The sequence below is a fragment of the Notothenia rossii genome, assembly GCF_949606895.1.
Source record: "Notothenia rossii genome assembly, chromosome: 11".
Taxonomy (NCBI): Eukaryota; Metazoa; Chordata; class Actinopteri; order Perciformes; family Nototheniidae; genus Notothenia; species Notothenia rossii.
The window spans coordinates 5,120,279-5,145,875 of NC_136910.1; the positions used below are offsets into that span (position 1 = coordinate 5,120,279).

The window sequence follows — 25,597 nt, forward strand, 5'->3', positions numbered from 1 at the left end:
CTGGCCGGCTCTGTAGTGATTGGTCAACCGCTTAGAGATGTCCCGTCCCTTAGCCTATCTCGTACAATGTGTTGTAGCACTAGCCAATAGAAGCACAAGTGTTGTCTTCACTGTGTTACATGTCTGATATGTGTAATATGTAATAATGTATGTAATTAATTATTATTATTATTATTATTATTATTATTATTATTATTATAGTGATGTCCCGAAGTAAAAAAAGGATTCAAATTGAGGCTTTTCGGGGGGGGAAAGAGAAACTCCCTCTGGAGGTCACACAGGGATTTTAGCCTTTGCAGACCATTCACATGCACACTATAGAGCACACTACAAGAGAGGGAAACCTCAAAAAACACAATAGGGCCTCTTTAAGTGTTTTTGCTCTGCACGGTTGCTCCTGCTCCAGCTCTAACATTTAATCCCTCTCGGTCTTTCTCTCGTCCCTCAGGGTCTGTTTCGTCTGGCGGCGGCTGCCTCGGTGGTGAAGAGGCTGAAGATGTGTTTGGACCAGGAAGCGGTCGACCACAGCGAGTTCAGCATGGACCCTCACGCTGTGGCCGGTAGGGTTTACCCCGCCTCTGTTCCCTCAGATTTCACTCTTCCTCGTTTGTTCAGTCAACGTGACTTTCATGCTTTCTGCACAGTTCCTCTTCTGTTCACTCCAAATACTGACGCGGTTGCAGCTTCCAGTAATGTAACATGAATATTTCCTGTGTGCTGGATACTTTTAGATCAGGTTTCATGTGTGTGGGTCCACTTTTACCAAATAGTTCAAGAAAACAGGCAACCTAATGACAATATAGTCTACCTGCAAGCACAGTGAACCCAGAGTACCCAAACGTTTTATTAAAGAAATGTATAGCAGGGAACCCAGTGATTACAAACTGCCAGATGCTAACTCACATAGGCCTATGTTCGGCAATTTGCACAATTAGCATTAAACTGACCATTTTGATCCTCAACATTTCAGAATCCCCAATAACCCCCAGAACCACTCCAAATTGTCGTAATCGACCAAGCCATTTTTAACTATTGTCTACACAAACTATAATGCTAATTATTGCAACTTGTGCTAAATGTGCAAATTACCCAACATATTTAAAGTTAGCATCCGGGAGTTTCCGTACTTTACACTTCTATATTAAAACTTTTGGTTAATCAACATTTCCGGGTTCACAACAGGACTCTATGAGCTGGGACATAGACCTATATGTATCGTTGGTTATTAATTATTGACACAAATGGACAGTATTTATCGCAACTTAGCTTTTGTTTAAATGCATTATTTATCTGTTACTGTGACAGGAGCTCTGAAAGGTTACCTGCGAGAACTTCCCGAGCCTCTAATGACCTCTGAACTCTACAACGACTGGTTTAAAGCAGCAGGGTGTGTATATTATCTACGCTTTTAAAATATATTTCAGCTGTGGTTTAAAGTCAGTTTCTTGAGATTTATGTTTTTCTTCACAGGGAAAAGAACTTGCCAGAGAAGCTGGAGCAGTTCAGAGTACTACTTAAACAACTGCCGCCTGAAAACTATAACAATCTCAGGTGTGTACTTGCTGTGTACTTTAATCTTCTGGCATTCACACATTTAAACACAACTACTGCTAGGCACACATGTCAGACAATGTTCAGCATTTCAAGAAACAAGAGCTATAATCTTTAGTTTAAAGATCCCATGTCATGCTTTTCTGGTTATCACCGGGTATAGTGACGTAATGTAACGTAACGGCTCGGCGGATTGGTCTATTATTTGGACCAATCTGCGGAGCCGTTACGCGGAGCCGTTACGTTTGGACCAATCCGCGGACTTCCTCACACACACACACACACACACTCGGCGGGACGTTGCGAGGCTCGCTGCTGCGAGGAGCGGGACACTGTGAGCTGGCTCACTGGTGTGGGGTCGGCGAGACAGCGAGACACCGCGGAACTCAGCCTGGGCACACACACAAACTCCCAGCCAGGCTGTGGGTGTGTGTGTGTTTTGGGCTGGGTTTCGCTGTGTCTCGCTGTCTCGCAGACGGCCACTGGGATCACAGGGAGCGGGGGTCAGGAGCTCCAACAAGCCGTTTAGGACAGAGAGTGAATACACATACTATACAGAGATGCTGTATGAGAAACCAATGTGAGTTTGGAAAATTGTACAATATACATTTATTTTAGTAGACCTCAACAATGGAATTATGATCAGTAGAAATCGCCATGACATGGGACCTTTAACTGGATCATAATGCGTTTTTAGCCCCACTAGCGATTTAGCTTTATCAATAGTGACGCTAGCATTCTCATTCTTAGCATGCTGACGTTAGCATTTAGCTGAAAAAGCTAATCTATTGTTGAAAGCAGCCGTATAAAGCGCAAGATTATATCCATACACTCCGTTGTACACCATTTGAAGACCAGGCACATGAAGAATAAACAACACAATAATACAGAAGTTGCACCACTTCTCCAAGAAAAGTTTTGAATAGAGTTTTGTTTTGTTGTTTTTGTATGCAACACTGTCTTATTGAATGTGCTGTGCCCGGGTAAAAAGTGACACAGACTTCCTCCAGTACTTTATTATTAGATTAGCTCAAAATATCATTGTGTAAATAGTTTGTGAATGGCCCAATAGCCTTCCTACAACGTAGTCGCAACATCAATATTGAGGGATTTGGTCCAAACATGTGTTGATATTTTACTTTTCTCCATATCGCCCGACCTTAACATGGTGTTACGTACATTTTGTGCCTGTTTTGTGTGCAAGAAACTGTAAAGAGCATATATTTATGAGCACGAAATAAAAAGTAAAAGGGCTTTCTAAAAAGGATTTTAAAAGGGTTTAAAAAGCCTGAAATGCATCACATTTGAATACCTCAGCACATTTTAATCATCTGAGTTTGATCAGTTTTCTTAGACACTGTCCAACCCACACGTCTACAACCTTTTCAAATATGTATTAACCAGCTTTATTCTCCGCTTCCTCTCTTTATCTGGTTGTGTTCCTCTTCCTCTCCATCAGGTACCTGGTCCAGTTCTTGTCTCTGTTGTCCGAGCAGCAGGCCGTCAACAAAATGTCTCCGAGTAACATCGCCATCGTCCTGGGGCCCAACCTGCTGTGGCCCCGATCTGAAGGGTGGGTATAGTGACTTAAAGGTCACCTATTATGCAAAATCCACTTCTTCATGTCTCTTCTACATCAACATGTGTCCCCTCTTCCTCATGTCTCTTCTACATCAACATGTGTCCCCTCTTCCTCATGTCTCTTCTACATCAACATGTGTCCCCTCTTCTTCATGTCTCTTCTACATCAACATGTGTCCCCTCTTCTTCATGTCTCTTCTACATCAACATGTGTCCCCTCTTCTTCATGTCTCTTCTACATCAACATGTGTCCCCTCTTCTTCATGTCTCTTCTACATCAACATGTGTCCCCTCTTCTTCATGTCTCTTCTACATCAACATGTGTCCCCTCTTCTTCATGTCTCTTCTACATCAACATGTTTCCCCTCTTCCTCATGTCTCTTCTACATCAACATGTGTCCCCTCTTCTTCATGTCTCTTCTACATCAACATGTGTCCCCTCTGTGGAAAGAGACTCTAAAAGTTTCAGGAACAAAGATTCTCTCTTTTTGATCCATTTCTATAAAAATCTGTCTGAAAATGAGCTGATCAGATTTTGGCCACTTTATGATGTCATCACGATGTTTTGTCTTGTGTAACCATTAGCCAATCAGCAACCAAGGTAACCCCCCCCCCACCCCCCCCCCCCCCCTTATCACCTGAATCTCCTCCTAGAGCACCATTGAGTTCTTTGTAACCAAATGTCTCTCAGAGGGGCGTGGGGAGGGGCTCCTTATTTTTATCTAAAGTAACAGACAGAGAATCAGCACGTTGGAAACAGGGCTGAAACAGAGGGGATTATGGGTAATGCTGCAATGATCTGTTTGGTGTTTCAGCCAATCAGAGACATGTTCTGTATATATCTGAGACCTGTGATATATTGATGAGAAACAGTGTAATAAGGGACCTTTAATCCTGCCTCTACTTTCTACCATATGCCACCTCTTCCTCTTGCATTATATTGGTGTCCTAATATCAAGGCATCTGTCATCACCCAAACCACAGCATCCTGTTCGAAACCCCTGCATTTTAACTCGTGTTTTTTGGTCTCTTCGTGCAATAATACCTCTATAACCTCAGACCAAATCTTCTTGCACTATTTCTATTTTATTTCTTCTATCTCCTATATATATGTTGCTGCACTGTTGGAGGAGCCTGTGACCTAAGTTTTCCATTGCCATATCGATACTGTAGCTAATGGGCTAATGACAATAAAAGCCTTGAAACTTGAAACTTGAAACTTGAAACCTGAAACCTGAAACCTGTAATGCAAAATCAAGTTTTATACATAATAAAAAATCAACCGCAGTGTTGTCAGATGACGTAAATAGGAAATAAGTCATAATAATAATAAGAAACTAAGTTAAAAAATAGTGTATTGTGTTTCTCTTTGTTCTTGTTCTTTTGAATTAAGGACAGTTCACAAACAGCTTTTAGATGCCTTTATCGCCACCTTCTGGACTGGAGTGTGGATCAGGAGTTTGTCTTTTAAAGAAATAACTTCATGGTGGTATTAATGTGTGTTTTCTCTCTGCCTCTGTAGGGAAGCGGCTCTGTTTGACATGGCCTCAGCTTCTTCGGTCCAAGTGGTGACGGTCATCGAGCCTCTCATCCAGTACAGCTCCAGCCTCTTCCCCGAAGGTAAGCACACACTGAGGCACTATTTTATCAGGTATCTCAGGTTTGTAGTTTGTTGCATTGTTGGAGTAGCCTGGTGACAATTAAGCCTTTCATTTGACTCATTTTGTGTTACAAAAATACATATATTTAGCCAAATCATGATATTTTCCAACCCTGACCAAGTGCAAATGTGATCGGGGAGAAAACACACTTCCATTAAAACACACAATACAATACGAAGACAGTGTTGATTGAAATTCCTACCGCCTAATACTGTTAACTTTAAAGTCTCTTGCCCAAACTAGCAACCCAACCGCAGTGACGAGTCCTAAAACCCGGAAGTAAGTTAGCATTTTTACCACTTCCGGTTCCTTCGATAAAAAGCAATGCAATTTCTCCATAGGATTTTGGAAAATAGCTCGAAATAAGGTCTGAGTTTGAGACAAATTGAAGAGACAGATCACGTTTGGTTCTACGACATTAAATACACCAGCATTGACCCCACTGGTGATTTCTGAAGAGTTTCCTTGTCTGAAAAACAATGGTTGTTACCAAGTGGCTGAATAGGACTACAGAAGTTGTCGAGGACGTTGTACGTCATTACGCCGAACACATAAACACTCCTCTAAGTTTGTTTGCCCTGTTCTGCTTGAAAGCAAGTCCCTGCCTCCTGCAGACTGTTCAAACAAACGCTTCAACTTGTACAATTTAGAATCTGTAGTTTTGAATATGGATGTTGCGTGACTTTGAAGCAGCGACCCTGCTGTAGTTTGTTTATAGCATAACGTTAGCATTTTGCTTATGGCGACTAGATTTATGATTAGAAAATTATAAAAGTAGGGTAGACATGTGGAGATTATCCGGCTGAACAGAACGTGATCCGTCTCTTGAATGTGTCTCAACCACAGACCTTATTTCCAGATATTTTCCAAAATCCTATGGAGAAATTGCATTGGTTTTTGACGAAGGGTTTTAGGACGCGTCACTGTGGTTCTCAAACATCAGTCACTATAAAAAAAGTCGTCCTCTTTTATATGTAATATTCAGTACATTATATATTGTTTTTGGTAAGTTGTTTAAACCAAGGTTGATTTAAGATAATAATGTAGGTGTCTACACTGAATGAACCAGTAGTAATGAAGACTACAACTCAACAAGAAACATTTCATTATTCTCTAAAGGACATGCTGTATTCTGATGAAGCACTCATAAACATTTTGTTTTTGATCAGCTCTATCTTTTGAGATCCCCGTATTTCCCGAGGTGCCGGACATGTCCCAGGAAGTTCCAGATTCCCGGTCTCTGATCCCAGAAAAGGAGAAACTGAGCAGATCCATCTCCTCCACCTCATCCACGTCCTCCTCCTGCTCCTCCTATCACACGGCTCTCTCAAAGTCAAACAGGTACCACTCTATGATAAAGAGTTCACAAATTGCTCAATCATTACACCTTCTGGATTAGATAATGATATTATGACAAGTGTGCTCTAGGTTAGTATCAAATGCCATAATGTGATATGACATTTTTGTTCATATCGCTAAACCTGAACATTTGCCCACAGAATAGGATGTTCCTTTTTGCTGCATAACGTTGGCGTTTTCTGTCTAAGCACGCTTGTCAAAAAAAAACGTGGGACAATGGAACAATCATAACAAGATGATCTGGTTAGATTATGACAAAGGGTGTTTCTCAATGTCGAGGAAGGATGCTCCAGAGCCACTATTTTAAGGATGCTACGTCGTCGAGTGCCGCCGAAGGACTGTTCCAATGTCCAGGCTCCTTGGAATTCTACCGAGGCCGGCGTCCTTCGTAGCGAGACATTTCGAGGCTGCACATGTGTATCCTCCGCGGTCTTAAAATCCCCACAATGCTTTGCGCACGGACCAATTTCCCCAAATCTGTGGCGGAAAATGTAAGGCGGGGCCAGGGACGATAAAGCAGCTTGTGCTTAAGGGTTTTGACCTATGTGGTTTTGACATGTCGCTCCACGATAGATTTGATTAGAGGGTTGTGTTTTTTTTACTTCTTCCTGTCTTCTCTACATCAACATGTGTCCCCTCTTCTTCATGTCTCTTCTACATCAACATGTGTCCCCTCTTCTTCATGTCTCTTCTACATCAACATGTGTCCCCTCTTCTTCATGTCTCTTCTTCATCAACATGTGTCCCCTCTTCTTCATGTCTCTTCTTCATCAACATGTGTCCCCTCTTCTTCATGTCTCTTCTACATCAACATGTGTCCCCTCTTCTTCATGTCTCTTCTACATCAACATGTGTCCCCTCTTCTCCATGTCTCTTCTACATCAACATGTGTCCCCTCTTCTTCATGTCTCTTCTACATCAACATGTGTCCCCTCTTCTTCATGTCTCTTCTTCATCAAAATGTGTCCCCTCTTCTTCATGTCTCTTCTACATCAACATGTGTCCCCTCTGTGTAAAGAGACTCTGAAAGTTTCAGGAACAAAGATTCTCTCTCTTTTTGTCCTGATCCATTTCTATAAAAACCTGTCTGAAAAAAATGAGCTGATCAGATTTTGGCCACTTTATGATGTCATAACGATGTTTTGTCTTGTGTAACCATTAGCCAATCACCAACCAAGGTAACCCCCCCCCCCCCCTTATCACCTGAATCTCCTCCTAGAGCACCATTGTGTTCTTTTTAACCAAATGTCTCTCAGAGGGGCGTGGGGAGGGTCTCCTTATTTTCATCTAAAGTAACAGACAGAGAATTAGCACTTTGGAAACAGGGCTGAAACAGAGGGGATTATGGCTAATGCTGCAATGATCTGTTTGGTGTTTCAGCCAATCAGAGACAGGTTCTGTATATATCTGAAACCTAGAATATATTGAGGAAAAACAGTCTAATAGGGGACCTTTAAAGAACCATACAATATCTAGCTTCTTTGCTCAATGCTCTTGCGTCACTTATGGTAAAAACCGAGATGGTGACGGCCAAATGCAAAGTTTCAAAAGCCACAAACCAATGGTTACATCCACTTCTTATGTAAAGTGTATGGATTGCACACTAATGCCTATAAATAGTAAGCGGTAAGTGACCATTTCAACTTTTTATCCCCTTCAGCACAGCCTCTCAGGACAGTGGAGGCTTCTGTCTGGTGAAGTCTAGCTCTATAAGTCGCAGCGGAACCTCCACGTGGGCGAGCCCTGTCAACGAAACACCAAACCATCGAAACACATCCTCCAGCAGCTCTTCCCCCCTCGATCCCAGTCCCTCCTTCACCTCCACGGCTCCTCCTAAAGCAACGGGATCAGCTCCAAACCCGGGTCAGAGCCGCAGTCTCTCCCAGAAGCAGAGCGCCGATCAGAACCTGCTGGAGCCGATTCTGGAGGCTCCTCCGGACTCTCCAAGAGCTCTGGTCAAGATCACCTTGCCATACAAACGTGAGTCCAATGTGTATACACGTGGTCCAATGCTCCCAATGGCTGTCCAATGGTTACTTGTGTAGGAATAAAACACACTGCAGGTTTATATTATTGCACTTTTATTACCTAGAGACATATATTTTTGAAGAATGGTTGAATTGAAGCGGATATATAAGGACTCTCAGTTCCCATGGATGCAGGTCCGCCCACACAAGTCAGCTTATGAAAAAGGGAGGTGGTGATTCGGTAAATAAAAACCTGGACTTTCAACCTTTTTTTATTTTTTTAAACTCACCAGTGGCGATCCGTGAATGTTATACCTAGGCCCTCTGACCCCCACCCCTTCCCTCGAAAAAAACCAACAAAAAAAGTGATTACGTCACAGCGTATACCTCAGCGGAGTATCAAAACAACGGCCCAGGGTGCAAAACGCATCAATGACAGCGACCCTCTACCACACAAAACAACACCTGTAAATAACCCAATTTGTGTTCTTTGAAATTGAAAAGGATATTGCATTGTGTTTGTTACTTTCGTTGCAGTTGTCTGTCTTAAGTGTAATTTGGCATGCTTTTATTTTGAAGGCGAGTTTACGCTGTTGACAGGAAGTTGTTGTTGCTATGGAAACAAGAAAAGCTTCACAGCGGGCTGAACTTGTCATAAAGTCCGCGATAATAAAACCCACCCATTTAGAGGGAAGATATGATTGGTCAATTGTACTGTCATTTGACATTACTCTCTCGTTCAGTTACTATAGCGGACCCTCGGTGAATTTACAGCTGGACCACCAATCAGCTCCTCTCTTCACCTCGCAGAGAGGAGCTTCTTTCATTTAACCCTTCACATTCAAACAGAAACTGAAAAGGCAGATTCGAAGGATTTATTTCTGTGGAAATGTTATTTTAAATACAATTAAATCTAGTTAGTTTGGTAAAACTAATGAAAAATATAACAAAAAATATATATATATATTTCTTTTAATGTTTTTAAATATTATTTTATAGAATATCTCAGGCCCTCAAAGAGCCCTGACGGCTCGCCACTGAAACTCACCCAGTAGTTTTGTTAAATGTTTTTGTTTTGTTTAAATTTACAACCACTGATTGAATACATTTTTCTCAAAATGTAATTAAAGAATAACTTCATTTATATGGAAACTAAATGAAGTCATTCAAACTAAACACCTTAACTTAACTAAAGGCTTTCTGTTGAGGTGGAATTCTTGAAACCAAGCTTTTAACCCAATGAGTATATGGTTATTTTTTCAAGACTTATCCAACTTTTTCACAGATAAGGAAGCTCTCCTAAAGTAAAGCGTTATTGTGTTGCTGTAAGTAGCTTAACAGATTTTATTCCAGACGCTTCAGCCACTTCTTTTCCATGTTGTTTTTCTGCCCTTAGCACGTCTCATTATATGTCTCTTTTTATAGTGTAATGTTCAGATAATTAACTTCTTCCCACTTGTGGCTTGTCGGTTTAAACTGACAGAGATACAATACATCTTCTGCTCTTGTTGTAACAACAAGGAAGAAAACAGGAAACAGGAAATGTCACACCACTGACCAAAATATACATCTCTAGGGTCATGCGTCATCACTGGCATTGTTTTAACCGCCTTAGTCACTGGTAGAGGAGGAAGTACTTTCAATTATAAGTCTTCTTATCCTGATAAACGATATGTTTGTCTGACTACAACACTGATTTCACATTCTTGGAATGTAAGTATAGCTTGTCTTCAAGGATTGTTTTTGTAAAGAGAACATGTTTATATCTCAATCGTTAGCAGTAGATACATGTTTGACTTTATTCCTTGAATTTAAAAAGCAGCTGTAGGTTGTCTAAGAGCTGATAAACATTCAAAACTGGAAATCCAAGATCCAGACTGACAAAAATACATATTTAATAATATTGTTTTGCATTAAAGAGGCCCTATTATGCTTTTTGGGGTGTTCCCTTCCCTGTAGTGTTTCATATAAATTGTTGTGTATGTAAATGGTCTGTAGAGGCTAAAATCCCAAAGTAGTGACATCACAATTTAACATTGACGCTTCTATTGGCTGGCGCTCCAAAAAATTGTACATCAGCAGGAGAGCACTCTTTAAAGTAGAGACACAACATACTGATATACACCCGAACATCAGCAGGAGAGGACTCTTTAAAGTAGAGACACTACATACTGATATACACCTGAACATCAGCAGGAGAGGACTCTTTAAAGTAGAGACACTACATACTGATATACACCTGAACATCAGCAGGAGAGGACTCTTTAAAGTAGAGACACAACATACTGATATACACCTGAACATCAGCAGGAGAGGACTCTTTAAAGTAGAGACACAACATACTGATATACACCCGAACATCAGCAGGAGAGGACTCTTTAAAGTAGAGACACTACATACTGAGGTACACCTGAACATCAGCAGGAGGGGACTCTTTAAAGTAGAGACACTACATACTGATATACACCTGAACATCAGCAGGAGAGGACTCTTTAAAGTAGAGACACAACATACTGATATACACCCGAACATCAGCAGGAGAGGACTCTTTAAAGTAGAGACACTACATACTGATATACACCTGAACATCAGCAGGAGAGGACTCTTTAAAGTAGAGACACTACATACTGAGGTACACCTGAACATCAGCAGGAGAGGACCCTTTAAAGTAGAGACACTACATACTGATATACACCTGAACATCAGCAGGAGAGGACTCTTTAAAGTAGAGACACTACATACTGATATACACCTGAACATCAGCAGGAGAGGACTCTTTAAAGTAGAGACACTTCATACTGATATACACCTGAACATCAGCAGGAGAGGACTCTTTAAAGTAGAGACACTTCATACTGATATACACCTGAACATCAGCAGGAGAGGACTCTTTAAAGTAGAGACACTTCATACTGATATACACCTGAACATCAGCTTAATACGGCCCCTTTAATCTGTCGTCTCGCAGAAGATGTCTTTATAATCCCTATATGTGTCTGTTGATTGTGTGTATACATATTTTAATGTATTTTTGTATTCTAGTTTGTGGGAAACGGTATTTGGATCTCTCTGTCTGTGCACACAAACTGAAAAATTGACAATAAAGTTGACTTTGACTCCTTTCTTTTACAGCAAAGAGATCTTACAGCGTGGTCAAAGCTAACGTGGGGAACGAGCCATGTTCAGTCCAGTTCTCTAAAACCAAACCCCCGGCCCCCCCGAAGCTCCAGCCCCCCCCCCTCCGCACCTCTCCCCCGGACACAAAGACCCCCCCTACGGCCCCGCCCACAGCGGCACCCCGAGGTGTGGAGGCCAACCTCAGAAAGCCTCTCCCCCTCAAAAAGCCTGGACTCAAAGCTCCAAAGTGCCCTCCTCCACTTCCTCCACCTTCACAGGCCAAAGAGGTTCCTTCTTGAGTTCAGTGAGGACATGTTCACATGAAACGTTGACTTTAATTAAATGTATTATGTCAACAACTTTCACATAATGAGGTTGGTTGAAAGCAAAAATATTAAGTTGCATTTTCTATTTCAACTTGATAGTATTGCTTTCTACTAACCTAATACAGATATGTGACATTTGTTGACATAATACATTCAATTAAAGTCAACATTTGAGTTTTTTTCCTTAATCAGATGGATTTTCTTGTTGTAGTTCTTTAAAATGGATCTGAAAATGTCTTGGTTACTAAATATTTTCAATATTTTCAATCTTTGCCGTTCAATATATTCAAGTTTTGCCGCTTAAATCCCTTTTTCTGGCCTGTAAACCTCTCTGGAACCAGCTTTATTTATTTATTCTTAAGCTACAGGTGTCCTATCTGTCCCAGAATGCACAGAAGTTCAAGCTTAAAATAATAGCTATGCAGTTAATATGAAATCCAGCCGTGCAAAACCAATGTTAGGTTGCTGTTTGTTGTTTTTTAGGGAGTATTTTTCTATAAATTTACAAAATAAAAGTATCGTATGAGTTTAAGTATGGTAAAAACATGTATGAACCTTGATGGATTGAGGTTTAATGTAAATAACAATGTTTTTACAACCACCTTTCCAGCCTACATTAAACACTGTAAATAAATGCATATCCAACCTAATTAAAAACATGTTTATTGTCATTAATATCATCATAATATATCATTGGTATTGTCTGCAGCATATGGATGTGAATTGCACTAGGTACTGCTGCAGGTGCTCTTACTGTAGGTACATATGTATAGGAGGTCAGTTAATATATTTATGTACAGTCGTATAAAAGGACATTTAAATGACAATACAGGAGTCAGACTTCACGATCATTAAAGGTGCATGGGGTCTCTATATGGAAGGTCTGCAGCATAACATGAGCATGTATATGGTCATAAGCTTCAGTTGCATCTAGTACAAGAAATACTTTGCATATTCCCTCAGTCCATGTGGATTTCTAATCCGAAGAGGCCTGAGAATCCACATTTCCTTTCCCTTTGTGTGTCCTGGTAGTGTTTTCCTGAGTGAGAGGAGGCGACAGGAGATTGAAATGAGGCCCTAAGGTTGTAAAAAGATTAAATCCATTTGTTTCATCCTCACTTCCTCTCTCATTAGAGACCATGGAGAGGCTTTCCACCTTGTAGTGCTGCAGAGAATCAAATACACCAGGGAAATATTTCAAAAGTGGATACAAGTACTACAATTGGAACATAAGGGGTGTTTCTCAATGTCGAGGAAGGATGCTTCAGAGCCACTATTCCAAACATTACTACGTCATCGAGTGCCGCCGAAGGACTGTTCCAATGTCCAGGATACTTGGAATTCTACGGAGCCCGGCGTACTTTGTAGCGAGAAATTTCTAGGGTGCACATGTGTAGACTCCGCGGTCTTAAAATCCCCACAATGCTTTGCGCACGGATCAATTTCCCCAAATCTGTGGCGGAAAATGTAAGGCTCTCATATGACGCACATCTGCACACTTGCTCGCCTGTTCCACTCTTCGTTTTCCGAATGCTAGGAAGGATTCTTGCCTCGCTTCTGAAGCAAGCGACTCGGAAGACATGCAAGCGTACTCGACATTGAGAAACACCCAATATATCTTCAATTGTCAAGATGGCCACCAATATTGACTTGGAAATGCCGTTTTCTTTGCCATAAAATCACGTTTACTTGCCCTGGATGAATGATCTCGATTGTCAAATCATACATTTCTGAACACGTAGAAACCAAATTCAGACGCTTTCTAACAAACAACCCCAAATGTAAACGTGTTGTGATTAAAATCACACAAAATCTTAGAAGATTTGACTTATCAAATAGTGATATTCAATCTTACAATCACCAAAAGTGATCCACTGGTTAAAATTATTTGGTCAAATATAGTTTTTATCGGCTGGAAATGGCAGCCATCTTGGAAAATAGTGGTTTATGGTCTTTTTTAAATAATATGACATTTGGGAAAGATGAATTTGGACATTTTGGTACTTGCATCCACTTTTAAAAGATTGTTACAGCTATCTGCAGCAATATGGGAGGAAGCGTGAAACATAAAGTGACAGGCTTTGTTTCCATTGAGACGATCTTGACTAAATCCTGTGGCACATCCTCGTTTTTCCACGCCTCCTTTTACTAAGTCTTTTTGAAACAAGCATTCATCCCTCGGGCTTGGAAACATCTTACACTCCTTTAAGATCCATTCAGCAACACCAACACTCGTCAACCACATTGATGGATCGATTTGATTACAGAAAAATCATACATTTAACACGTTTTTAAGAGTCGAAATATCTCTGATTACACTGATTTCATCCTCATCGTCCGTGTAGTTGTAGGGAAATCTTGCGTGTCCTTTAAGAAGATCTAAACTACATTCTGTGTCCTTGTTTTTCCACGCTTCAAGTCTTTTTGAAACAAGCATTCACCCCTCGGGTTTAAGATACATTCAGCAACATCAACATCCTTAAAGCATCCAATATTAAGGATTTCATGGTCATCCTGCCTCGTCAACCACAATCTCTCCTCGATCGATTTGAGTCAAAATATCTCTGACTACACTTTGATTTCATCCTCATCGTCCATGTAGTTGTAGCGAGTTTTGTTCTTCGGGCGGCTGACGATTATCTGTGAGTCTGCCACCTCCACCCGGCTCTGTCCCTTTAAGCTGACTCCATAGTGGCGAGCGAGCACATCTGTAGCGCTCTGGAAGCGCTCCATCTCCATCCCAACACCCAATTTGGCTCTTTCAGGAGACCCCATCACCACATCTTTTACTCCATTCACCTCCATCACTTCCTCCTCCTCCCACTCGCCACCATGCGGGCTCTTCCTGCCGCCAAAATCCTCCCTAAGCAGCGAATCCACATAGGAAATAGTGGCCGAATCCATCTCTGAGCCGTCATTGGTCATCCCGCACGCTGATCCCGCCTCCTCGCCCTCCCAGACGTGAGTGTGATCGTCTGATTGGCAGCCGTCAATCACCCCGAACACCTCGCTCATTAAGGAAGGGCCCAGGTCGAAGGTGAAGGTGTCCAGAGAGGTGAGGGAGGACAGGGAGTCAGAGTAGGCGGAGAAGGAGGGTTTGGGGTCAGAGGTCAAGATGGAGGCGGAGCACAAGATGGCGTCGGTTTCGTCGGTTAGAGAGCCGCGGTGGATGTTAGGAGGGCAGGAAGTGGGGAGGGAGATGGACGGCTGCTGGCGCTCAGAGCGAGAGAGACGAGGCAGAGTGACGAAACCAGACTCCAGACCTGAGGAGAAGATAAATAAATATCAACACATGAAACTTATCCTGACCAATCACAACAGAGCCAGCCAGCTAACCAATCAGAGCAGGCTGGGCTCTGGTTTCAGACAGAGGGTGAAAAGAGGTGCTGCAGCACAGGCAGTATGAGACAAATAAAGAGCTTTTTGAACATTAAAGCATGGAGACTTGTCCCAGTAGAGACACTACATACTGATATACACCTGAACATCAGCAGGAGAGGACTCTTTAAAGTAGAGACACTACATACTGATATACACCTGAACATCAGCAGGAGAGGACTCTTTAAAGTAGAGACACTACATACTGATATACACCTGAACATCAACAGCAGAGGACTCTTTAAAGTAGAGACACTACATACTGATATACACCCGAACATCAGCAGGAGAGGACTCTTTAAAGTAGAGACACTACATACTGATATACACCTGAACATCAGCAGGAGAGGACTCTTTAAAGTAGAGACACTACATACTGATATACACCTGAACATCAACAGGAGAGGACTCTTTAAAGTAGAGACACTACATACTGATATACACCTGAACATCAACAGGAGAGGACTCTTTAAAGTAGAGACACTATATACTGATATACGCCTGAACATCAGCAGGAGAGGACTCTTTAAAGTAGAGACACTACATACTGATACACACCTGAAAATCAGCAGGAGAGGACTCTTTAAAGTAGAGACACTACATACTGATATACACCTGAACATCAGCAGGAGAGGACTCTTTAAAGTAGAGACACTACATACTGATACACACCTGAACATCAGCAGGAGAGGACTCTTTAAAGTAGAGACACTACATACTGATGTACACCTGAACATCAGCAGGAGAGGACTCTTTAAAGTAGAGACACTCCATACTGATATACACCTGAACATCAGCAGGAGAGGACTCTTTAAAGTAGAGACACTACGTACTGATATACACCTGAACATCAACAGGAGAGAACTCTTTAAAGTAGAGACACTACATACTGATATACACCTGAATATCAGCAGGAGAGGACTCTTTAAAGTAGAGACACTACATACTGATATACACCTGAACATCAGCAGGAGAGGACTCTTTAAAGTAGAGACACTAAATACTGATATACACCTGAACATCAGCAGGAGAGGACTCTTTAAAGTAGAGACGCTACATACTGATATACACCTGAACATCAGCAGGAGAGGACTCTTTAAAGTAGAGACACTACATACTGATATACACCTGAACATCAGCAGGAGAGGACTCTTTAAAGTAGAGACAATACATACTGATATACACCTGAACATCAGCAGGAGAGGACTCTTTAAAGTAGAGACAATACATACTGATATACACCTGAACATCAGCAGGAGAGGACTCTTTAAAGTAGAGACACTACATACCGATATACACCTGAACATCAGCAGGAGAGGACTCTTTAAAGTAGAGACACTACATACTGATATACACCTGAACATCAGCTTAATAGGGCCTCTTTAAGAACAGAAGAATGTTTAGCATCCTTACCCACAAACACGATAACAAAAAGACTGGCTTCTATATAAGGGCACCAGAACTGTTAAAATGCTAACTCATTGCCAGGTTTTAGGACTCATTCGTGCACAGGAGTGAGGTTAATTTCAATCATTTTCACCCTGCAGTAGCTGGCATATTCCAGCATAGGGCAGTGATGGCACAACAGAGGGATTGTCAGGATGTCAATATCATAATGAACCTAAAGTTGTTTCAGATGCCAGTTTTATGTGTTGCCTTGCTTTAGGCTTTCACCAGTTTTCCTACAGAACTAGTGGAGATGGAGCTGTGCTGGAGTATTTTTCTTTTTTAAGTTGTTTTCTTGAAATCAACAAACAACAAGCTACACAACGCACTATTTAAAGAAGCTGGGTAGATGGAAATGTGTTTTGTTTAATTGTGTCTATCTATTGTTTTTTAACCTGTTTTGGTAGAAGGAACATAAACCTCAGGGTAAAATAAAAAACCTTAAATCAGACTTAGAAACCAGATCTTTCTCATTTGCATGTTAAGGCTTCTGTTCTGTACTTATGTCTTATCTAAAACACTGAAATCTAACTCAAGGTATATCATGTAATTCCACCAGGGGGCGATGTTAACCCAGAGGATATCTGTGTCTGATGATGAAAAGTGAGAAAACCCCAGGCTGCAAAGTGCTGAGTCGCTATCCGTGTTCACAGTGAATCATCTGCCAGATCACTTAACAAGTCACACACTCACCGCCTTCATGGGGGAACATCTAAAATGACCACAACACCCTCAATCCCATTCGTAAAGGGTCGGAGAGTCTGGAGGTTTTTCACACCAACATAAGAAAACAGTGTCTTGTTTCACAAATTAATACTTTTTTTAGGAGAGGAAGAAGTACGTAATCAGTGGAAACAGATGTTTGGATAAAACCTGCTGAGTCTCCCATTAAAGGTGTAATAATCCATGTGTATCATCCTTGTAATTTTGAGTATTTCCTCTTTTTCCCCACTGTACTACCTATCTACATAGTATATTAAAAACCCTTAAAATGTGTTAATAATTTGATATGCCATGTGTTTATGGGTGATACAAAAAGAATACTGTGAAAAGATTCATTTGGCATACTGAGTACTTCTCCTTTTGATTCTTGCAGTACATTTTGCAGATAATTCTTCTCAGTTGTACTTAAGTACCATTTCCAAATCTGGACTTTTTCTTGTAATGAGTATTTTATTACCATGGTATTTCTACTTTTAAAGGATCTGAGTACTTCTTCCACCTCTGGAGAGTAAATTAACTCCAGTTAAAACACAGCATGTACAAGCACCAGCGACTAGTCCATAAAAACACACACACACACACACACACACACACACACACACACACACACACACACACACACACACACACACACACACGCACACACACACACACACACACACACACACACACACACACACACGGAGGGGGGTGTTGTTAATGTGAGCCTCAGACAGCTCTGTCTGGATCTCTGTTTGTTATCAGTGGGGCGATTATGAGTCAAGGTGATTCATAAGGACATCTCGTGTAAATGTGTCTAGATAACTGAGAGAAGCTGATGGATGAGTTTCACTGCAGCTCCACAGATGGCTGCACTCTTTACTACAGTTTCCAGTTAATGCCAGTTAACTCATTTGACCTTTCACTTTGTTCAGTATAAGTGCCATTTAAATTAAAAGAAACCACAACCCCGTAATCTTTGAGACCAATTTGGGGTTTTTGGTGGTGATTTTTTTTCTGATTCTTGCATGACCGCGCAAAAGCTAACACAATGACTTCATTGAGACATTTCCCGTAAAGACATATTGGACTTTTTCAGTTATCCAAACACTGGTGGTTTAGATCTAGGAAAAGAAAAAACTATTTGCAAAGTTTGGGGGTATTTTGGTTTAAGTTTTTGTCAAGTGAGATTGACCCACTACCAGAGAAGCTATATCCCATAGAATCTGTAGTGTGGTAAGGTAAGCATGGTATTCATTAACCAAAGTATTTTGTCAGTATTGGTATTCATTTAGGGAAGTGGTATTGGTGCTGGTATAGACAAGTTTTAAACAATACCAAGTCCTACTCTTTTGTAACAACAATAAGAGGTTTCTAATGCTCAGATAGCGCACAACAAAACTGTTACCAGAATCTTAAAGACCCTAAAATGCTTTTAAGAACTGAGGAAAAGTTGGGTAATAATTGTTTGTGGCTTTTTCACTTTCAAAAATATCGTTTTTTTATCAATTGTAGGGCTGCTCGATTATGGCAGAAATCATAATCTCGATTATTTGGGTCAATAATTGTAATTGTGATTATTAAATGTGATTATTCATTGACTTTGAAAACATCCATTTATTGGAGAAAAATAATTTGAACAGTATGTTTTTAACAGTTGATTACCCTGAACTTTAAGTATAATTCAACTGGAAAAAAAAAAATTATACAAAAAAGTAATAATAATAATAAAAAAATAATCGTTTTATTTCGATTACGTTGTTTTCGTAATCGTTGCAAGCCATAATCGTAATTGGGATTAAAATATGATTAATTGAGCAGCCCTAATCAAATGTTGTCAGAATCTTGATAAAAGCAGCTTTACTTAATACCAGTGGCGAACCGTCAGGGCCTTCAAGGTATTCAGAGAATACCCTGGAACACTCAGATAAAACAAAGACAAAAAATTGATTTAATTATATAAATCAAATGTATATAAAATGAATAAATGAGAATTGTATCTGTAATCTGTAATATTACAGTCAGTGTTACGTTGATTTGTTTGTCCTTCTCGGTCCATGCACTACGCATTTCAGTGGTTTTGTGTTAGAAAATAAATGCAATCAATCAGATCTTGTTCTGGGTCTCTGGGTAGAATATCCTTCAACCAAGGCGGGGGCGTGGCGGGGGGTGTGTGTGTGTCTACAGAAGGTCCAGTTGTGATAGACACGGTTCGCCACTGCTTAATATTAAACTCAACATAAGAGCTTTTCCTTAGAATATCAAAACCATTGCTGGTGGCTTGAAAGACCCTTAAAAGCTTTTAAAATAACTGACAAACAGTTTGGTAGTAATTTTCTGTGGTTTGGTAACTTTCTCATAGTTGTTTCATAGATTGATGTCAACGTTTTGATACAAGCAGCTTTGTTTAAAACATGTGTTTTCTATACTCACCATAAGAGCTTTTCCTCTCCTCCGGCGTGCTATGAGAACTGGGGAAGAGCACTTTGGTGGTGGGACTCCCATTGGGCATCTCCACATCCAGGCTGGGGAGGGAGATGGCGTTCTTGATGATGGGAGAAACGACCGGAGGTGGAGGCGACAGCTCTTTGCATCCTCCAGTCGGTCTGTTTTCAGATCCCCTCCTGATCTGACGGAGCGTCCTGGAGAAGAACGCTCCGATCTTGTTGTCTGGACTAGAGATAGAATCCGTTTCCCCGTTGCTCCCACCGTTGTTCCCACCGTTGTTCCCGCTGTTCCCATTGTTCCCGTTGTTCCCGCTGTTGTTCCCGTTGTTCCCTTTGTTCCCAGTGCCTCCATGGTTGCTGAGGAAGGAAGTGTCCCCGAACACATCGCCTCCACGGCCAACATGCATGGTGTGGCGGAAATCTCCCAAAGGAGGGCTGATCATCTCCAGCGTGAGGTCGCCTTTATAGCGACGCTTGCTGTGAGACTGTGAGACCAGACCTTTGAGGCCGGACAGCTTCTCCTGAAGATTCATGATCCCGAATCTACTTTGTTTGGAGTCGCCTTTAAATCCCGCTGAATGGCAAAACTGAATGTCCAATTTTCCCCTCTTAGATTATCCCAAAATCATTGACAGTTTAAAACGTAGACAAAATATGGAGTAGGGTTATTCCAAGATCTTGAAACCTTGAGGAGATCTGAACTCCAGGCTTGCAGCACCAAATAGTTCTTGAATATCTTCTCAGTTTATCATACCCAAGCTAAACTCTGTCCCACTCTTCGTAACACGTTGGAATTGAATGGCACAATATTTGCTCAAAATCAACCTTTATTCGTACCGAATGGCCAAACTGAACGTTGTGTTCTCTCCTCTTAGATTATCCCAAAGTCATCGACAGTCCAAATCTTAAAAAATAGCTCTGAAATGTTATTCCAAGAGCTTGAAACCGTGTAATTTTCTGAGAAGCTGAACTCCCAAAGTCTTCAGTGCCAGATGCGCTTGAATATTATCTCAGTTTATCAAGCGCAGGCCAAACTGTGTCCCTCTCTTCGTAGCTGGTTTTGATGCATAGCTGGCAGGATTAAAGGGTCATAAATTGAGGCGAAACACTGTGCAGTTGTGTTCCTGGAAGCAGCCGGTTGGAGTGTGGTCAGATCGCCTATTTTCCCCCGTTTGCTTTGGGCTTTGGCTTTGTCGACATCAGCTCAGAAATAGGTTCTGTGTCCAGCTGCAAACGGTTCTGCGGTTGCACCAACGGACCATCTATCGAGAGAAAACAACAGGGGAAAAAACATCTACCGTTAAAATGTAGACAGGGATGTATTTGATTTTGAGGGGATGACATTTGCAGTTTATATTCAGTGCAGATTCAGTTACTAATTCTCCATACTGTATCTAGACTACATCTGGCTTTCTGCAGGATTTTAAGATTCCTAAAGTCCAATGGGCTGGAACCGTCTAAATTTAGACCACAGTCACTCCTCTGTGCAGCAAACCCCAAAGTCTGCTTCTGGTCCATAAAATGGTTGGACTTTTCAGGGAATTCCTGCTTCCATTTTGTCCTGCTTTGTCTGCCATGAAGGTTACACAAAGTTCATTTTACATTTCCCTGAAAAGACTTATCACACTTTAAGGCCGAGCAGCAGACCTCATTCAACAGGATTAGATTTGTTTATAAACAAGCAAAGTCAGGGAGATAGGAAGAGATAACGGACGTTTACTGATAAGAAAATCACAGCTGCTGCTTAGCTATAGACGGAAGTAAACAGTATCAGACGTCTCAAATATTTAGAACCAATCATAGGCTACTGTTTTAAAAAATGCACTTTTAATGTTCAATCAGTTGGTTAAAAGAGAGAACAAGTGTTTTCCATAACTTTCAATATGTTGATGATATAAATTAAAATTAATTATTTTTGTATTCATGTTTCTACTGTTTTTTTGTGTCACACAGAACGATTTTAAAAGCAATGTAAATAATAACAAATTAGAAGGAAAAACAGATTCAAAAAAATAAAGATTTCAGTATTCTGACACAGAAAGATTTTAGAAGCAGTGTATTTCTATTGGTTGTATGTTTCGTGCCTGCACCAAATAATAACAAATTAGAAGGAAAAAAAGATGACAAAAAATCCAGATGTCAGTATTCTGAGGCTCTGAGCCCCATTTCCTCGCGGACGGCAAAAAAAACTCCGACATTAAACAATAAGGTTAGGCTTAGGGTAAGATATTGAGTGAGAAAATGTTTTTATGAACCACACAGCTTCTGGTCTTCCAAGACCCGACCGGACAAAAAGACGTGGTGCAGGCACGAAACATACTACCAATAGAAATACATTGCTTTAAAAATCGTTCTGTGTGGCACGAAAGAAATGGGAAAATCGTGTTGGTGAACACGATTCAATAGATTAAATTAATTTCGTGACTAACACGAAATGCCGTGAGACTGGGTTGAATAATATGACTGTGTGGCTAGCTAGCTTAACTGAAAGCTAAACACAACTAGCACCAGTCTTTTAGCTAGCTACCTTGTTAAAATGGTAAATAAAGCCTACTTTAGTGCAGTAAATGATAATCAGCCATATAATTTAATGCTGTATACTTCTATTCTGTTGCTTTATAAACTCTTGTAAACGTAGCTAAAGCAGTTTGGCTGTCAAGCTAACGCTAACAAAACAGGCTAGCTAATGTACAGAGTAAAGTAGCTTTCTAATAAATCATATTTTTATCACAAAATGCCTTTTTTACCAACTACTTGGAGGTTAAAGCTTTTTAAGCTTACACAGTTGTTTAATATAATTATGAAATGACACATTCAGCTATATTTTTGAATTGACTGAAAGCCTTTTCCTGCGGATCCGTTCTGGAGCTCCATGACTCCATAACTCTGTAATGGAAGCAGACCAAAAAATTGCCCTTTTTCTCTCATGTGTTGTTCTTTGCCAGCAGAGTAATGGATCTCCAATTTGAAAATATTTTGATAGCATAAAGCAGTCCCGACGTGGAGCTCTGGTTCTCTTTAAAAGCTTTCCACTGCAGCAGCTTCATGTCTGCAGGCCTCCCACGCATGCACAGCCTCGTCTGGCTTCATTAATGACCTGCTATGGTTCAAGGGACAGAGCATTGCGTCAGGTCCAAGGCAGCCCTACTAATTTGCTTCTGACCGCAGTCCCAGGCCCTGTGGTTCACTTCCCCCGGCTGGCGTTTTAAGAGGGGCATCTGGGAGGAAACGCAGCACATACCAGCGCTGAGCGGACGCCAGGGACCAGTATACCGAGGTGTGATGTTCAATATAAGATGCCGTGAGCCTGCAGGGATTGTGTGCATGTTCCCATGAACTGAAGCAACAGGCCACCTCTCTGGTTACAACTCCCCCGTGAGAGCGGTCACAGACATAATGGCTCGACTCAATGAAGGGGAAACAATTGTCTGGCTGCATGAAGGTTAAAAACCTCTAATTGATAAACTACAGGAGGGATTTTCAATCACTGCGCATCGAAACACCAGTGTGCCATGAGAGATAGTCAGGTGTGCATTAGTCCAAAACAAAAATGATTTAGTTGCTGCAAATAGAATAAAGTGATGCGTGTGAGAGTTTGTGGAAAAATTAGGTTTTTGAGGTGGGTCGCAGATACAATGCTAACCCAGATGAAGAGACTAGTATGAGTGGTGGTCGAAAGAAACCATGGTCCAAACAGAGCTTAATTTTTACTTTCACAACAAACACCTGTCTCTATTTTGAGAAAAACCACAGAGAGAGAGCTCTCAAAGATAGCTTCTGAGTAGCTGAACTTGTCGCCAAATTGAGAGACTTGGCATTAAATTGTCATTATATATATATATTATATACACGCTGTTTTAGGCTTCGATGTGTCCTTTTGTAATTGTTTTGGTTGTTGGTTTGTTTAATGTAAAATATTTACCGTGGCTCAAAAAAGGTGACCTACCGTAATACACTTGGGGCCATTAATTACTCTGGCTGTGTGCTTACGGAAAAGCTTGGGTGTTTTGTCCTTAGCTGTAATCCTGTTAAAGACTTTTGACCACAGCTCAGAGGGGGTCGCTCCTCCGACTCCTCTTGTTTATCTGGACCCTCGGGCAAAGCTCATTTTATCTGCACACATATGTTTGTATCCAGCTGACCTCTCTGTGATCCTGTTGCTCTTGCTTCTTCTGTTTTCTGAGTAAAACAAATACAGCAGCCAGCACCCTCAGGCTTCAGATAATATTGGCTTTTAAAAAAACACAACAGGGACAAAATCCGCCAATTTTGGAGTCTTTAAAGGTAATTAGTTTAACGCCGTAATCCCAGTAGCAGCCTGCGTCTTGGATATCAGAGAAGAATAGGGGCACCTCTCAACAGGAGGGACTTCTACCTACCCTGGATTATCCTCTAATCCTTCTACTCCTCCGTTAGTACGGAGCTTCTTTTGGGTAAAGCCTGGCGGACGGCTCAACTGGCGCTGATTTCTGTAAGAGAAGAAATAAAATACAAAATGAGTTTACCAGGCAGTGTGACAAAGTTTCATTTTCGTAGAAAGGAATGAAGGAGGAAGACGGCAAATTTGGGTAGAAATAGAGAAGAAATGAACGTATGCTTAGAGTAATAAGACCTAGACAAAAAGTAAGATTGATAGGAGTACATAAAAGAAAATAAATGATACAGGCTGAGGAATAAATATCAGAGTAAGACATTCAAGACCCAGTGAAGACACCACAATCACATAGACCCATCTTTGATATCGTCGTTACTTATAAGCATCGTAGACATCTTCTTAAAATGTATAACTTTGACTGGTTTTGTACCATTCCTTGAGTTTTTCTCTAAGGCCACAATGAAGACGTAATGTGTCCTTATGTCCCGTTAACTGAAGGATGGATTAACATGAAATTCGGTACACATTAATGTCCCACCCAGGATGAATTGTAGTAATTCTAGCCCCATGAATAGGTCCTGTACTATGGTTTATGACCAAATCCCAGCAAAGCTCTATAGACAAAGGTGTATTTAGTTGTAAATGGCAAAGCTTGGATGAAGTCATTGTTTTGCAATTCAAGTCGAAACACATCTTATTGGGTTCTTCACCATGTTCAACCTGCACAGTTTCCATAACATGATTTTTGGTGTTATTGACTGTTGCATGGTTTTTGTACCTGAATAACATTTCTTTCTAACAGACATTAGTAGACAAAACTCATTCAGTGTTAATGAGAAACTATTTCCGGTTACAGTTACAGTTTGTGATAAAAGTGCATATTTCTTGCATAAAACGAAAGTTGAATTGATCTCTCTGCTACAGATTTGAGTTACTGTCTTTGGGCATCTCACCCTTCAGGGGGATTTCGGTGCGTTCGTACATCAGACAGGCTGGATCAAATATTTCCATGTCACTATGCACAGTATTTGCTTGAGACGGCTTTACTGGATGTAAACCAGAGTAACCACAGTCTAATAGGAGCTTTGTGTGTGTACATGTGTGTGTACGTGTGTGTGTGTGTGTGTGTGTGTGTGTGTGTGTGTGTGTGTGTGTATGTGCGTGTGTGTGTGTGTGTGTGTGTGTGTGTGTGTGTGTGTGTGTGTGTGTGTGTGTGTGTGTCTGTGTGCGTGCGTTACTGGATGTAAACCAGAGTAACCACAGTCTAATAGGAGCTTTGTGTGTGTACTTGCCTACGTGTGTGTGTGTGTGTGTGTGTGTGTGTGTGTGTGTGTGTGTGTGTGTGTGTGTGTGTGTGTGTGTGTGTGTGTGTGTGTGTGTGTGTGTGTGTGTGTGTGTGTGTGTGTGTGTGTGTGTGCGCGTGTGTGCGTGTGTGCGTGTGTGAACACATTCCTGAGCAGAACATTGGTCGGTGGAGTTTCTCTCTCTCGATTACGACCATCAAACATCCTTCTTCTCGACCTCGGAGCTGATTGAAACCACGTTTTGTTCTGAAACCATCGTTCACTCTTCTCCTCTTTCCTTACTTTTTCTTTCTGCTTCTCTTTTTACTTTACTTTCTTTCCCATCTAATGTTTCTTGTCATTAATTTTCCTCTTTGTTTCTTTTACTCATTCATTCTCCTTTC

The 25,597-nt window shown here is 41.1% G+C and overlaps 2 protein-coding genes across 3 annotated transcripts in view; one reads left to right on the forward strand and one right to left on the reverse strand.

The window, feature by feature from the left end:
- Nucleotides 1-37: 37 nt before the first annotated feature.
- Nucleotides 38-12,219, forward strand: sh3bp1 (SH3-domain binding protein 1; the record flags this gene model as incomplete). The annotated part of the gene is made up of 9 exons (XM_079658454.1): nucleotides 38-61; nucleotides 449-560; nucleotides 1,306-1,387; nucleotides 1,471-1,551; nucleotides 3,011-3,124; nucleotides 4,655-4,752; nucleotides 5,963-6,134; nucleotides 7,813-8,132; nucleotides 11,252-12,219. 9 exons carry the CDS (start codon nucleotides 38-40, stop codon nucleotides 11,533-11,535), a joined length of 1,287 nt encoding a protein of 428 aa, XP_079514580.1. The 3' UTR covers nucleotides 11,536-12,219.
- Nucleotides 12,209-25,597, reverse strand: part of cdc42ep1a (CDC42 effector protein (Rho GTPase binding) 1a) — a 22,048-nt gene continuing 8,659 nt past the window's right edge. The window contains exons 2-4 of one of the 2 annotated variants that reach the window (XM_079656842.1): nucleotides 23,915-24,004; nucleotides 19,522-20,797; nucleotides 12,209-14,825 (exon numbers count right to left, since the gene is read on the reverse strand). In XM_079656842.1, the coding sequence (XP_079512968.1) occupies nucleotides 14,131-14,825; nucleotides 19,522-20,068 (1,242 nt within the window). In that variant the 5' untranslated portion in view covers nucleotides 20,069-20,797; nucleotides 23,915-24,004 and the 3' untranslated portion in view covers nucleotides 12,209-14,130. The remainder of the gene's footprint in view (nucleotides 14,826-19,521; nucleotides 20,798-23,914; nucleotides 24,005-25,597) is intronic. The other variant, XM_079656841.1, reaches the window with a different exon arrangement.